The sequence below is a fragment of the Petromyzon marinus genome, assembly GCF_048934315.1.
Source record: "Petromyzon marinus isolate PM22_M1 ecotype Great Lakes invasive population chromosome 80 unlocalized genomic scaffold, UKy_Petmar_22M1.pri1.0 chr80_unloc.2, whole genome shotgun sequence".
Classification (NCBI taxonomy): domain Eukaryota; kingdom Metazoa; phylum Chordata; class Hyperoartia; order Petromyzontiformes; family Petromyzontidae; genus Petromyzon; species Petromyzon marinus.
The window spans coordinates 287,824-300,318 of NW_027422630.1; the positions used below are offsets into that span (position 1 = coordinate 287,824).

A 12,495-nucleotide genomic window follows, 5' to 3' on the forward strand; every position below is an offset into this window, starting at 1 on the left:
TGGTGCTAACGTTTAAAAAAAACCCGCCACTTTTTTCAAATTTTCTTGCTGTGGCTTTCACACCTGATGATGATTGCTTGTGTTGCAGTCGAAACGTCGTGAGAATTGTATTGTTTTATATTTTTATTATTTTATTGTTTCCCTTCTACGTGACTTTACCGAAAGAACCAAGAATATTTGGTTGGTGCTGTTCGTTGCTGCCCGCTTGACGTTTAGGACCTCTGAACCCACAATTTCACACCCTGCCTCTCTCTCTGTGTCCACGGCGGTTAAGGGCACGGTGGTGGTGGTGGTTGGTGCTGATCTGAAGGTTCAAGCGTCCAGCTCACAAAGGCGATCGTCATGGTGAGTCACAGCAACCTGGGAGACCTGTGGAGAGTCGGGGTGTAGAGACTCAGTGGGTGGGTGTGTAGGTGAGTGAGTGGGTGGGTGAGTAGGTGAGTGAGTGGGTGGGTGAGTAGGTGAGTGAGTGAGTGGGTGAGTGAGTGAGTGGGTGAGTAGGTGAGTGAGTAGGTGAGTGGGTGAGTAAGTGAGTGAGTGGGTGAGTAGGTGAGTGAGTGGGTGAGTACGTGAGTGAGTAGGTGAGTGAGTAGGTGAGTGAGTGGGTGGGTGAGTAGGTGAGTGAGTGGGTGAGTAGGTGAGTGAGTGGGTGAGTAGGTGAGTGGGTGAGTAGGTGAGTGAGTGAGTGGGTGAGTAGGTGAGTGGGTGAGTAGGTGAGTGAGTGAGTGGGTGAGTAGGTGAGTGACGTGAGTGGGTGAGTAGGTGAGTGAGTGGGTGGGTGAGTAGGTGAGTGAGTGGGTGAGTAGGTGAGTGAGTGGGTGGGTGAGTAGGTGAGTGAGTGGGTGAGTAGGTGAGTGAGTGGGTGGGTGAGTAGGTAAGTGAGTGGGTGGGTGAGTAGGTGAGTGAGTGGGTGGGTGAGTAGGTGAGTGAGTGAGTGGGTGAGTGAGTGGGTGGGTGAGTAGGTGAGTGAGTGGGTAGATGGATGGATGAGTGGGTACGTTGGCGGGTGAGTGGGTAAGCGGGTGGGTGGTTGAGTGGGTGGATGACTGAGTGGGTAAGCGGGTGGGTGAGTGTGGTTGAGTGTGGGTGACTGAGTGGGTAAGCGGGTGGGTGAGTGTGGGTGAGTGTGGGTGAGTGAGTGTGGGTGAGTGTGGGTGAATGTGGTTGACTGAGTGGGTAAGCGGGTGGGTGAGTGTGGGTGAGTGTGGGTGAGTGTGGGTGACTGAGTGGTAAGCAGGTGGTTGAGTGTGGTTGAGTGAGTGGGTGACTGAGTGGGTAAGCGGGTGGGTAAGAGTGTGGGTGAGTGGGTGACTGAGTGTGACTGAGTGTGGGTGAGTGTGGGTGAGTGAGTGTGGGTGAGTGTGAGTGTGGGTGAGTGAGTGTGGGTGAGTGTGGGTGAGTGAGTGTGGGTGACTGAGTGTGGGTGAGTGTGGGTAAGTGTGGGTAAGCGGGTGGGTGAGTGTGGGTGAGTGTGGGTGAGTGTGGGTGGGTGAGTGTGGGTGAGTGTGGGTGAGTGTGGGTGAGTGTGGGTGGCTGAGTGTGGGTGAGTGTGGGTGAGTGTGGGTAAGTGTGGGTAAGCGGGTGGGTGAGTGTGGGTGAGTGTGGGTGAGTGAGTGTGGGTGACTGAGTGTGGGTGACTGAGTGTGGGTGAGTGTGGGTGACTGAGTGTGGGTGAGTGTGGGTGAGTGTGGGTAAGCGGGTGGGTGAGTGTGGGTGAGTGTGGGTGAGTGGGTGACTGAGTGTGGGTGAGTGTGGGTGAGTGTGGGTGAGTGGGTGACTCAGTGTGGGTGAGTGTGGGTGAGTGTGGGTGAGTGTGGGTGACTGAGTGTGGGTGAGTGAGTGTGGTTGAGTGTGGGTGAGTGTGGGTGAGTGTGGGTGAGTGTGGGTGAGTGATTGAGTGTGGGTGAGTGTGGGTGACTCAGTGTGGGTGAGTGTGGGTGACTGAGTGTGGGTGACTGAGTGTGGGTGACTGAGTGTGGGTGACTGAGTGTGGGTGACTGAGTGTGGGTGACTGAGTGTGGGTGACTGAGTGTGGGTGAGTGAGTGTGGGTGACTGAGCGAGTGAATGAACGGTGACCCTCCCCCCTCGTGCCGTGCGTGTGTCCAGGCGGAGAAGAAGAAGAAGAAGGAGGAGGGTGAAGGTGGTGGTGGTGGCGTCTCAGCCCTGCAGGCTCTGCAGCGCGACACCGAGGGCCTGGTGGACGCCATGAGGGACAATGTGGAGCGCGTCGCCCAGCGTGGCGACAACGTCGACCGCCTACTGGAGAAGGGCGAGCAGCTGGACCAGACCGTACGCTCACCGCCGCTCACCGCCGCTCACCACCGCTCACCACGTCCTCACCACCACTCACCACCACTCACCACCACTCACCGCTCACCACCACTCACCACGTCCTCACCACCACTCACCACCACTCACCACCACTCACCGCTCACCACCACTCACCGCTCACCACGTCCTCACCACGTCCTCACCACCACTCACCACCACTCACCACCACTCACCACGTCCTCACCACCGCTCACCACCGCTCACCGCTCACCACCGCTCGCCTCGTCCTCACCACGTCCTCACCACCACCAGCGCTCACCGCCGCTCACCACGTCCTCACCACCGCTCACAGCTTGCTCACCTCGTCCTCACCACCACTCACCACGTCCTCACCACCGCGTCACGATGGCCGTGCTGCTCTCTGTGCGTGGTGTAGTGGTGTACTGGTGTAGTGGTGTCGTGGTGTCTTGGTGTAGTGGTGTAGCGGTGTAGTGGTGTAGTGGTGTAGTGGTGTCGTGGTGTCTTGGTGTAGCGGTGTAGTGGTGTCTTGGTGTAGTGGTGTCGTGGTGTAGTGGTGTAGTGGTGTCGTGGTGTCGTGGTGTCTTGGTGTAGCGGTGTAGTGGTGTAGTGGTGTCTTGGTGTAGTGGTGTAGTGGTGTCTTGGTGTAGTGGTGTAGTGGTGTCTTGGTGTAGTGGTGTACTGGTGTAGTGGTGTAGTGGTGTCGTGGTGTTGTGGTGTAGTGGTGTAGTGGTGTCTTGGTGTAGTGGTGTAGCGGTGTCGTGGTGTAGTGGTGTCTTGGTGTAGTGGTGTAGTGGTGTCTTGGTGTAGTGGTGTAGTGGTGTAGCGGTGTAGTGGTGTAGTGGTGTAGCGGTGTAGTGGTGTCGTGGTGTAGTGGTGTAGTGGTGTCGTGGTGTCTTGGTGTAGCGGTGTAGTGGTGTCTTGGTGTAGTGGTGTCGTGGTGTAGTGGTGTAGTGGTGTCGTGGTGTCTTGGTGTAGCGGTGTAGTGGTGTCTTGGTGTAGTGGTGTCGTGGTGTAGTGGTGTAGTGGTGTCGTGGTGTCTTGGTGTAGCGGTGTAGTGGTGTAGTGGTGTCTTGGTGTAGTGGTGTCGTGGTGTAGTGGTGTAGTGGTGTCTTGGTGTAGCGGTGTAGTGGTGTAGTGGTGTTGTGGTGTCGTGGTGTAGTGGTGTAGCGGTGTCGTGGTGTAGCGGTGTAGTGGTGTAGTGGTGTAGTGGTGTCTTGGTGTAGTGGTGTAGTGGTGTCTTGGTGTAGTGGTGTAGTGGTGTAGCGGTGTAGTGGTGTCGTGGTGTCGTGGTGTAGTGGTGTAGTGGTGTCTTGGTGTAGCGGTGTAGTGGTGTCTTGGTGTAGTGGTGTCGTGGTGTAGTGGTGTCGTGGTGTCGTGGTGTCGTGGTGTCTTGGTGTAGCGGTGTAGTGGTGTAGTGGTGTCTTGGTGTAGTGGTGTAGTGGTGTCTTGGTGTAGTGGTGTAGTGGTGTCTTGGTGTAGTGGTGTACTGGTGTAGTGGTGTAGTGGTGTCGTGGTGTTGTGGTGTAGTGGTGTAGTGGTGTCTTGGTGTAGTGGTGTAGCGGTGTCGTGGTGTAGTGGTGTCTTGGTGTAGTGGTGTAGTGGTGTCTTGGTGTAGTGGTGTAATAGTGTAGTGGTGTCACGGTGTAGTGGTGTAGTGGTGTCGTGGTGTAGTGGTGTAGCGATGTCGTGGTGTCGTGGTGTAGTGGTGTAGTGGTGTAGCGGTGTAGTGGTGTAGTGGTGTAATAGTGTAGTGGTGTCGTGGTGTAGTGGTGTAGTGGTGTCTTGGTGTAGTGGTGTAGTGGTGTCTTGGTGTAGTGGTGTAGTGGTGTCTTGGTGTAGTGGTGTTGTGGTGTAGTGGTGTCTTGGTGTAGTGGTGTCGTGGTGTCGTGGTGTAGTGGTGTAGTGGTGTCGTGGTGTCTTGGTGTAGCGGTGTAGTGGTGTCTTGGTGTAGTGGTGTCGTGGTGTAGTGGTGTAGTGGTGTCGTGGTGTCGTGGTGTCTTGGTGTAGCGGTGTACTGGTGTAGTGGTGTCTTGGTGTAGTGGTGTAGTGGTGTTGTGGTGTAGTGGTGTCTTGGTGTAGTGGTGTCTTGGTGTAGTGGTGTAGTGGTGTCTTGGTGTAGTGGTGTACTGGTGTAGTGGTGTCGTGGTGTCGTGGTGTCGTGGTGTAGTGGTGTAGTGGTGTCTTGGTGTAGTGGTGTAGCGGTGTCGTGGTGTAGTGGTGTCTTGGTGTAGTGGTGTAGTGGTGTCTTGGTGTAGTGGTGTAGTGGTGTCTTGGTGTAGTGGTGTACTGGTGTAGTGGTGTAGTGGTGTCGTGGTGTAGTGGTGTAGTGGTGTCGTGGTGTAGTGGTGTAGTGGTGTCTTGGTGTAGTGGTGTACTGGTGTAGTGGTGTAGTGGTGTCGTGGTGTAGTGGTGTAGTGGTGTCGTGGTGTAGTGGTGTAGTGGTGTCTTGGTGTAGTAGTGTACTGGTGTAGTGGTGTAGTGGTGTCTTGGTGTAGTGGTGTAGTGGTGTCTTGGTGTAGTGGTGTAGTGGTGTCTTGGTGTAGTGGTGTAGTGGTGTCTTGGTGTAGTGGTGTAATAGTGTAGTGGTGTCGTGGTGTAGTGGTGTAGTGGTGTCGTGGTGTAGTGGTGTAGCGATGTCGTGGTGTCGTGGTGTAGTGGTGTAGTGGTGTAGCGGTGTAGTGGTGTAGTGGTGTAATAGTGTAGTGGTGTAGTGGTGTCGTGGTGTAGTGGTGTAGTGGTGTCTTGGTGTAGTGGTGTAGTGGTGTCTTGGTGTAGTGGTGTTGTGGTGTAGTGGTGTCTTGGTGTAGTGGTGTAGTGGTGTAGTGGTGTAGCGGTGTAGTGGTGTCGTGGTGTCGTGGTGTAGTGGTGTAGTGGTGTAGTGGTGTCGTGGTGTCGTGGTGTCTTGGTGTAGCGGTGTAGTGGTGTCTTGGTGTAGTGGTGTCGTGGTGTAGTGGTGTAGTGGTGTCGTGGTGTCGTGGTGTCTTGGTGTAGCGGTGTAGTGGTGTAGTGGTGTCTTGGTGTAGTGGTGTAGTGGTGTCTTGGTGTAGTGGTGTACTGGTGTAGTGGTGTCGTGGTGTTGTGGTGTAGTGGTGTAGTGGTGTCTTGGTGTAGTGGTGTAGCGGTGTCGTGGTGTAGTGGTGTCTTGGTGTAGTGGTGTAGTGGTGTCTTGGTGTAGTGGTGTAGTGGTGTCTTGGTGTAGTGGTGTAGCGGTGTAGTGGTGTCATGGTGTCGTGGTGTAGTGGTGTAGTGGTGTAGTGGTGTCGTGGTGTCTTGGTGTAGCGGTGTAGTGGTGTCTTGGTGTAGTGGTGTCGTGGTGTAGTGGTGTAGTGGTGTAGTGGTGTCGTGGTGTCTTGGTGTAGCGGTGTAGTGGTGTAGTGGTGTAGTGGTGTCTTGGTGTAGTGGTGTCATGGTGTAGTGGTGTAGTGGTGTCGTGGTGTCTTGGTGTAGCGGTGTAGTGGTGTAGTGGTGTCGTGGTGTCGTGGTGTAGTGGTGTAGCGGTGTCGTGGTGTAGCGGTGTAGTGGTGTAGTGGTGTAGTGGTGTCTTGGTGTAGTGGTGTAGTGGTGTCTTGGTGTAGTGGTGTCTTGGTGTAGTGGTGTACTGGTGTGGTGGTGTAGTGGTGTCGTGGTGTAGTGGTGTAGTGGTGTCTTGGTGTAGTGGTGTCGTGGTGTAGTGGTGTAGTGGTGTCTTGGTGTAGTGGTGTACTGGTGTAGTGGTGTAGTGGTGTAATAGTGTAGTGGTGTAGTGGTGTCTTGGTGTAGTGGTGTAGTGGTGTTGTGGTGTAGTGGTGTAGTGGTGTCTTGGTGTAGTGGTGTAGTGGTGTCTTGGTGTAGTGGTGTCTTGGTGTAGTGGTGTAGTGGTGTCTTGGTGTAGTGGTGTAGTGGTGTCTTGGTGTAGTGGTGTAGTGGTGTCTTGGTGTAGTGGTGTACTGGTGTAGTGGTGTCGTGGTGTCGTGGTGTAGTAGTGTAGTGGTGTAGTGGTGTCTTGGTGTAGTGGTGTAGCGGTGTCGTGGTGTAGTGGTGTCTTGGTGTAGTGGTGTAGTGGTGTCTTGGTGTAGTGGTGTAGTGGTGTCTTGGTGTAGTGGTGTAGTGGTGTAGTGGTGTCTTGGTGTAGTGGTGTAGTGGTGTTGTGGTGTAGTGGTGTAGTGGTGTCTTGGTGTAGTGGTGTCTTGGTGTAGTGGTGTAGTGGTGTCTTGGTGTAGTGGTGTAGTGGTGTTGTGGTGTAGTGGTGTCTTGGTGTAGTGGTGTCTTGGTGTAGTGGTGTAGTGGTGTCTTGGTGTAGTGGTGTACTGGTGTAGTGGTGTCGTGGTGTAGTGGTGTAGTGGTGTCTTGGTGTAGTGGTGTAGCGGTGTCGTGGTGTAGTGGTGTCTTGGTGTAGTGGTGTAGTGGTGTCTTGGTGTAGTGGTGTAGTGGTGTCTTGGTGTAGTGGTGTACTGGTGTAGTGGTGTAGTGGTGTCGTGGTGTAGTGGTGTAGTGGTGTCGTGGTGTAGTGGTGTAGTGGTGTCTTGGTGTAGTGGTGTACTGGTGTAGTGGTGTAGTGGTGTCGTGGTGTAGTGGTGTAGTGGTGTCGTGGTGTAGTGGTGTAGTGGTGTCTTGGTGTAGTAGTGTACTGGTGTAGTGGTGTAGTGGTGTCTTGGTGTAGTGGTGTAGTGGTGTCTTGGTGTAGTGGTGTAGTGGTGTCTTGGTGTAGTGGTGTAGTGGTGTCTTGGTGTAGTGGTGTAATAGTGTAGTGGTGTCGTGGTGTAGTGGTGTAGTGGTGTAGTGGTGTAGCGATGTCGTGGTGTCGTGGTGTAGTGGTGTAGTGGTGTAGCGGTGTAGTGGTGTAGTGGTGTAATAGTGTAGTGGTGTAGTGGTGTCGTGGTGTAGTGGTGTAGTGGTGTCTTGGTGTAGTGGTGTCTTGGTGTAGTGGTGTTGTGGTGTAGTGGTGTCTTGGTGTAGTGGTGTAGTGGTGTAGTGGTGTAGCGGTGTAGTGGTGTCGTGGTGTCGTGGTGTAGTGGTGTAGTGGTGTAGTGGTGTCGTGGTGTCGTGGTGTCTTGGTGTAGCGGTGTAGTGGTGTCTTGGTGTAGTGGTGTCGTGGTGTAGTGGTGTAGTGGTGTCGTGGTGTCGTGGTGTCTTGGTGTAGCGGTGTAGTGGTGTAGTGGTGTCTTGGTGTAGTGGTGTAGTGGTGTCTTGGTGTAGTGGTGTACTGGTGTAGTGGTGTCGTGGTGTTGTGGTGTAGTGGTGTAGTGGTGTCTTGGTGTAGTGGTGTAGCGGTGTCGTGGTGTAGTGGTGTCTTGGTGTAGTGGTGTAGTGGTGTCTTGGTGTAGTGGTGTAGTGGTGTCTTGGTGTAGTGGTGTAGCGGTGTAGTGGTGTCATGGTGTCGTGGTGTAGTGGTGTAGTGGTGTAGTGGTGTCGTGGTGTCTTGGTGTAGCGGTGTAGTGGTGTCTTGGTGTAGTGGTGTCGTGGTGTAGTGGTGTAGTGGTGTCGTGGTGTCTTGGTGTAGCGGTGTAGTGGTGTAGTGGTGTAGTGGTGTCTTGGTGTAGTGGTGTCATGGTGTAGTGGTGTAGTGGTGTCGTGGTGTCTTGGTGTAGCGGTGTAGTGGTGTAGTGGTGTCGTGGTGTCGTGGTGTAGTGGTGTAGCGGTGTCGTGGTGTAGCGGTGTAGTGGTGTAGTGGTGTAGTGGTGTCTTGGTGTAGTGGTGTAGTGGTGTCTTGGTGTAGTGGTGTAGTGGTGTCTTGGTGTAGTGGTGTACTGGTGTGGTGGTGTAGTGGTGTCGTGGTGTAGTGGTGTAGTGGTGTCTTGGTGTAGTGGTGTCGTGGTGTAGTGGTGTAGTGGTGTCTTGGTGTAGTGGTGTACTGGTGTAGTGGTGTAGTGGTGTAGTGGTGTCTTGGTGTAGTGGTGTAGTGGTGTTGTGGTGTAGTGGTGTAGTGGTGTCTTGGTGTAGTGGTGTAGTGGTGTCTTGGTGTAGTGGTGTCTTGGTGTAGTGGTGTAGTGGTGTCTTGGTGTAGTGGTGTAGTGGTGTCTTGGTGTAGTGGTGTAGTGGTGTCTTGGTGTAGTGGTGTACTGGTGTAGTGGTGTCGTGGTGTCGTGGTGTAGTAGTGTAGTGGTGTAGTGGTGTCTTGGTGTAGTGGTGTAGCGGTGTCGTGGTGTAGTGGTGTCTTGGTGTAGTGGTGTAGTGGTGTCTTGGTGTAGTGGTGTAGTGGTGTCTTGGTGTAGTGGTGTAGTGGTGTAGTGGTGTCTTGGTGTAGTGGTGTAGTGGTGTTGTGGTGTAGTGGTGTAGTGGTGTCTTGGTGTAGTGGTGTCTTGGTGTAGTGGTGTAGTGGTGTAGTGGTGTCTTGGTGTAGTGGTGTAGTGGTGTCTTGGTGTAGTGGTGTAGTGGTGTCTTGGTGTAGTGGTGTACTGGTGTAGTGGTGTAGTGGTGTCTTGGTGTAGTGGTGTAGCGGTGTCGTGGTGTAGTGGTGTCTTGGTGTAGTGGTGTACTGGTGTAGTGGTGTAGTGGTGTCGTGGTGTAGTGGTGTAGTGGTGTCTTGGTGTAGTGGTGTAGTGGTGTAGTGGTGTCGTGGTGTAGTGGTGTAGTGGTGTCTTGGTGTAGTGGTGTACTGGTGTAGTGGTGTAGTGGTGTCGTGGTGTCGTGGTGTAGTGGTGTAGTGGTGTCGTGGTGTAGTGGTGTAGTGGTGTCTTGGTGTAGTAGTGTACTGGTGTAGTGGTGTAGTGGTGTCTTGGTGTAGTGGTGTAGTGGTGTCTTGGTGTAGTGGTGTAGTGGTGTCTTGGTGTAGTGGTGTAGTGGTGTCTTGGTGTAGTGGTGTAATAGTGTGGTGGTGTCGTGGTGTAGTGGTGTAGCGATGTCGTGGTGTCTTGGTGTAGTGGTGTAGTGGTGTAGTGGTGTCGTGGTGTAGTGGTGTAATAGTGTAGTGGTGTCGTGGTGTCTTGGTGTAGCGGTGTAGTGGTGTCTTGGTGTAGTGGTGTCGTGGTGTAGTGGTGTAGTGGTGTCGTGGTGTCTTGGTGTAGCGGTGTAGTGGTGTAGTGGTGTAGTGGTGTCTTGGTGTAGTGGTGTCGTGGTGTAGTGGTGTAGTGGTGTCGTGGTGTCTTGGTGTAGCGGTGTAGTGGTGTAGTGGTGTCGTGGTGTAGTGGTGTAGCGGTGTCGTGGTGTAGCGGTGTAGTGGTGTAGTGGTGTAGTGGTGTCTTGGTGTAGTGGTGTAGTGGTGTCTTGGTGTAGTGGTGTAGTGGTGTCTTGGTGTAGTGGTGTACTGGTGTGGTGGTGTAGTGGTGTCGTGGTGTAGTGGTGTAGTGGTGTCTTGGTGTAGTGGTGTCGTGGTGTAGTGGTGTAGTGGTGTCTTGGTGTAGTGGTGTACTGGTGTAGTGGTGTAGTGGTGTAATAGTGTAGTGGTGTAGTGGTGTCTTGGTGTAGTGGTGTAGTGGTGTTGTGGTGTAGTGGTGTAGTGGTGTCTTGGTGTAGTGGTGTAGTGGTGTCTTGGTGTAGTGGTGTCTTGGTGTAGTGGTGTAGTGGTGTCTTGGTGTAGTGGTGTAGTGGTGTCTTGGTGTAGTGGTGTAGTGGTGTCTTGGTGTAGTGGTGTACTGGTGTAGTGGTGTCGTGGTGTCGTGGTGTAGTAGTGTAGTGGTGTAGTGGTGTCTTGGTGTAGTGGTGTAGCGGTGTCGTGGTGTAGTGGTGTCTTGGTGTAGTGGTGTAGTGGTGTCTTGGTGTAGTGGTGTAGTGGTGTCTTGGTGTAGTGGTGTAGTGGTGTAGTGGTGTCTTGGTGTAGTGGTGTAGTGGTGTTGTGGTGTAGTGGTGTAGTGGTGTCTTGGTGTAGTGGTGTCTTGGTGTAGTGGTGTAGTGGTGTCTTGGTGTAGTGGTGTAGTGGTGTCTTGGTGTAGTGGTGTAGTGGTGTCTTGGTGTAGTGGTGTACTGGTGTAGTGGTGTTGTGGTGTCTTGGTGTAGTGGTGTAGCGGTGTCGTGGTGTAGTGGTGTCTTGGTGTAGTGGTGTACTGGTGTAGTGGTGTAGTGGTGTCGTGGTGTAGTGGTGTAGTGGTGTCTTGGTGTAGTGGTGTAGTGGTGTAGTGGTGTCGTGGTGTAGTGGTGTAGTGGTGTCTTGGTGTAGTGGTGTACTGGTGTAGTGGTGTAGTGGTGTCGTGGTGTCGTGGTGTAGTGGTGTAGTGGTGTCGTGGTGTAGTGGTGTAGTGGTGTCTTGGTGTAGTAGTGTACTGGTGTAGTGGTGTAGTGGTGTCTTGGTGTAGTGGTGTAGTGGTGTCTTGGTGTAGTGGTGTAGTGGTGTCTTGGTGTAGTGGTGTAGTGGTGTCTTGGTGTAGTGGTGTAATAGTGTAGTGGTGTCGTGGTGTAGTGGTGTAGCGATGTCGTGGTGTCTTGGTGTAGTGGTGTAGTGGTGTAGTGGTGTCGTGGTGTAGTGGTGTAATAGTGTAGTGGTGTAGTGGTGTCGTGGTGTAGTGGTGTAGCGATGTCGTGGTGTCGTGGTGTAGTGGTGTAGTGGTGTAGCGGTGTAGTGGTGTAATAGTGTAGTGGTGTAGTGGTGTCGTGGTGTAGTGGTGTAGTGGTGTCTTGGTGTAGTGGTGTCTTGGTGTAGTGGTGTAGTGGTGTCTTGGTGTAGTGGTGTCGTGGTGTAGTGGTGTCTTGGTGTCGTGGTGTCGTGGTGTAGTGGTGTAGTGGTGTAGCGGTGTAGCGGTGTAGTGGTGTAGTGGTGTAGTGGTGTCGTGGTGTCGTGGTGTAGTGGTGTCGTGGTGTCGTGGAGTCTTGGTGTAGTGGTGTCTTGGTGTAGTGGTGTAGTGGTGTCGTGGTGTATTGGTGTCATGGTGTAGTGGTGTCTTGGTGTAGTGGTGTAGCGGTGTAGTGGTGTCTTGGTGTAGTGGTGTAGCGGTGTAGTGGTGTCTTGGTGTTGTGGTGTAGTGGTGTAGTGGTGTAGTCGTGTCGTGGTGTCGTGGTGTATTGGTGTCGTGGTGTCGTGGTGTAGTGGTGTAGTGGTGTCGTGGTGTATTGGTGTCGTGGTGTTGTGGTGTAGTGGTGTTGTGGTGTAGTGGTGTAGTGGTGTCTTGGTGTAGTGGTGTAGTGGTGTAGTGGTGTCGTGGTGTCGTGGTGTATTGGTGTCGTGGTGTCGTGGTGTAGTGGTGTAGTGGTGTCGTGGTGTATTGGTGTAGTGGTGTAGTGGTGTCGTGGTGTCGTGGTGTAGTGGTGTAGTGGTGTCTTGGTGTAGCGGTGTAGCGGTGTAGCGGTGTAGCGGTGTAGTGGTGTCTTGGTTTCTTGGTGTAGTGGTGTAGTGGTGTCTTGGTGTTGTGGTGTAGTGGTGTAGTGGTGTCGTGGTGTAGTGGTGTAGTGGTGTAGTGGTGTCGTGGTGTAGTGGTGTACTGGTGTAGTGGTATAGTGGTGTCTTGGTGTAGTGGTGTAGCGGTGTAGTGGTGTCGTGGTGTCGTGGTGTAGTGGTGTAGTGGTGTAGTGGTGTCGTGGTGTCTTGGTGTAGCGGTGTAGTGGTGTCTTGGTGTAGTGGTGTCGTGGTGTAGTGGTGTAGTGGTGTCGTGGTGTCGTGGTGTCTTGGTGTAGCGGTGTAGTGGTGTAGTGGTGTCTTGGTGTAGTGGTGTAGTGGTGTCTTGGTGTAGTGGTGTAGTGGTGTCTTGGTGTAGTGGTGTAGTGGTGTAGTGGTGTCGTGGTGTTGTGGTGTAGTGGTGTAGTGGTGTCTTGGTGTAGTGGTGTAGCGGTGTCGTGGTGTAGTGGTGTCTTGGTGTAGTGGTGTAGTGGTGTCTTGGTGTAGTGGTGTCTTGGTGTAGTGGTGTAGTGGTGTAGCGGTGTAGTGGTGTCGTGGTGTAGTGGTGTAGTGGTGTCGTGGTGTCTTGGTGTAGCGGTGTAGTGGTGTCTTGGTGTAGTGGTGTCGTGGTGTAGTGGTGTAGTGGTGTCGTGGTGTCTTGGTGTAGCGGTGTAGTGGTGTAGTGGTGTCTATGTGTAGTGGTGTCGTGGTGTAGTGGTGTCGTGGTGTCTTGGTGTAGCGGTGTAGTGGTGTAGTGGTGTCGTGGTGTCGTGGTGTAGTGGTGTAGCGGTGTCGTGGTGTAGCGGTGTAGTGGTGTAGTGGTGTAGTGGTGTCTTGGTGTAGTGGTGTAGTGGTGTCTTGGTGTAGTGGTGTAGTGGTTTAGCGGTGTAGTGGTGTCGTGGTGTAGTGGTGTAGTGGTGTCGTGGTGTCTTGGTGTAGCGGTGTAGTGGTGTCTTGGTGTAGTGGTGTCGTGGTGTAGTGG

General features: G+C 53.4%; 1 protein-coding gene across 1 annotated transcript in view; it reads left to right on the plus strand.

The window, feature by feature from the left end:
* The window catches only part of LOC116958645 (synaptobrevin-like), a 59,228-nt gene that overhangs the window by 2,948 nt on the left and 43,785 nt on the right, over positions 1–12,495 (plus strand). Inside the window, exons 2-3 of the mRNA XM_076058881.1 lie at positions 275–345; positions 2,108–2,290. Of these exons, the coding sequence (XP_075914996.1) occupies positions 343–345; positions 2,108–2,290 (186 nt within the window). The 5' untranslated portion in view covers positions 275–342. The remainder of the gene's footprint in view (positions 1–274; positions 346–2,107; positions 2,291–12,495) is intronic.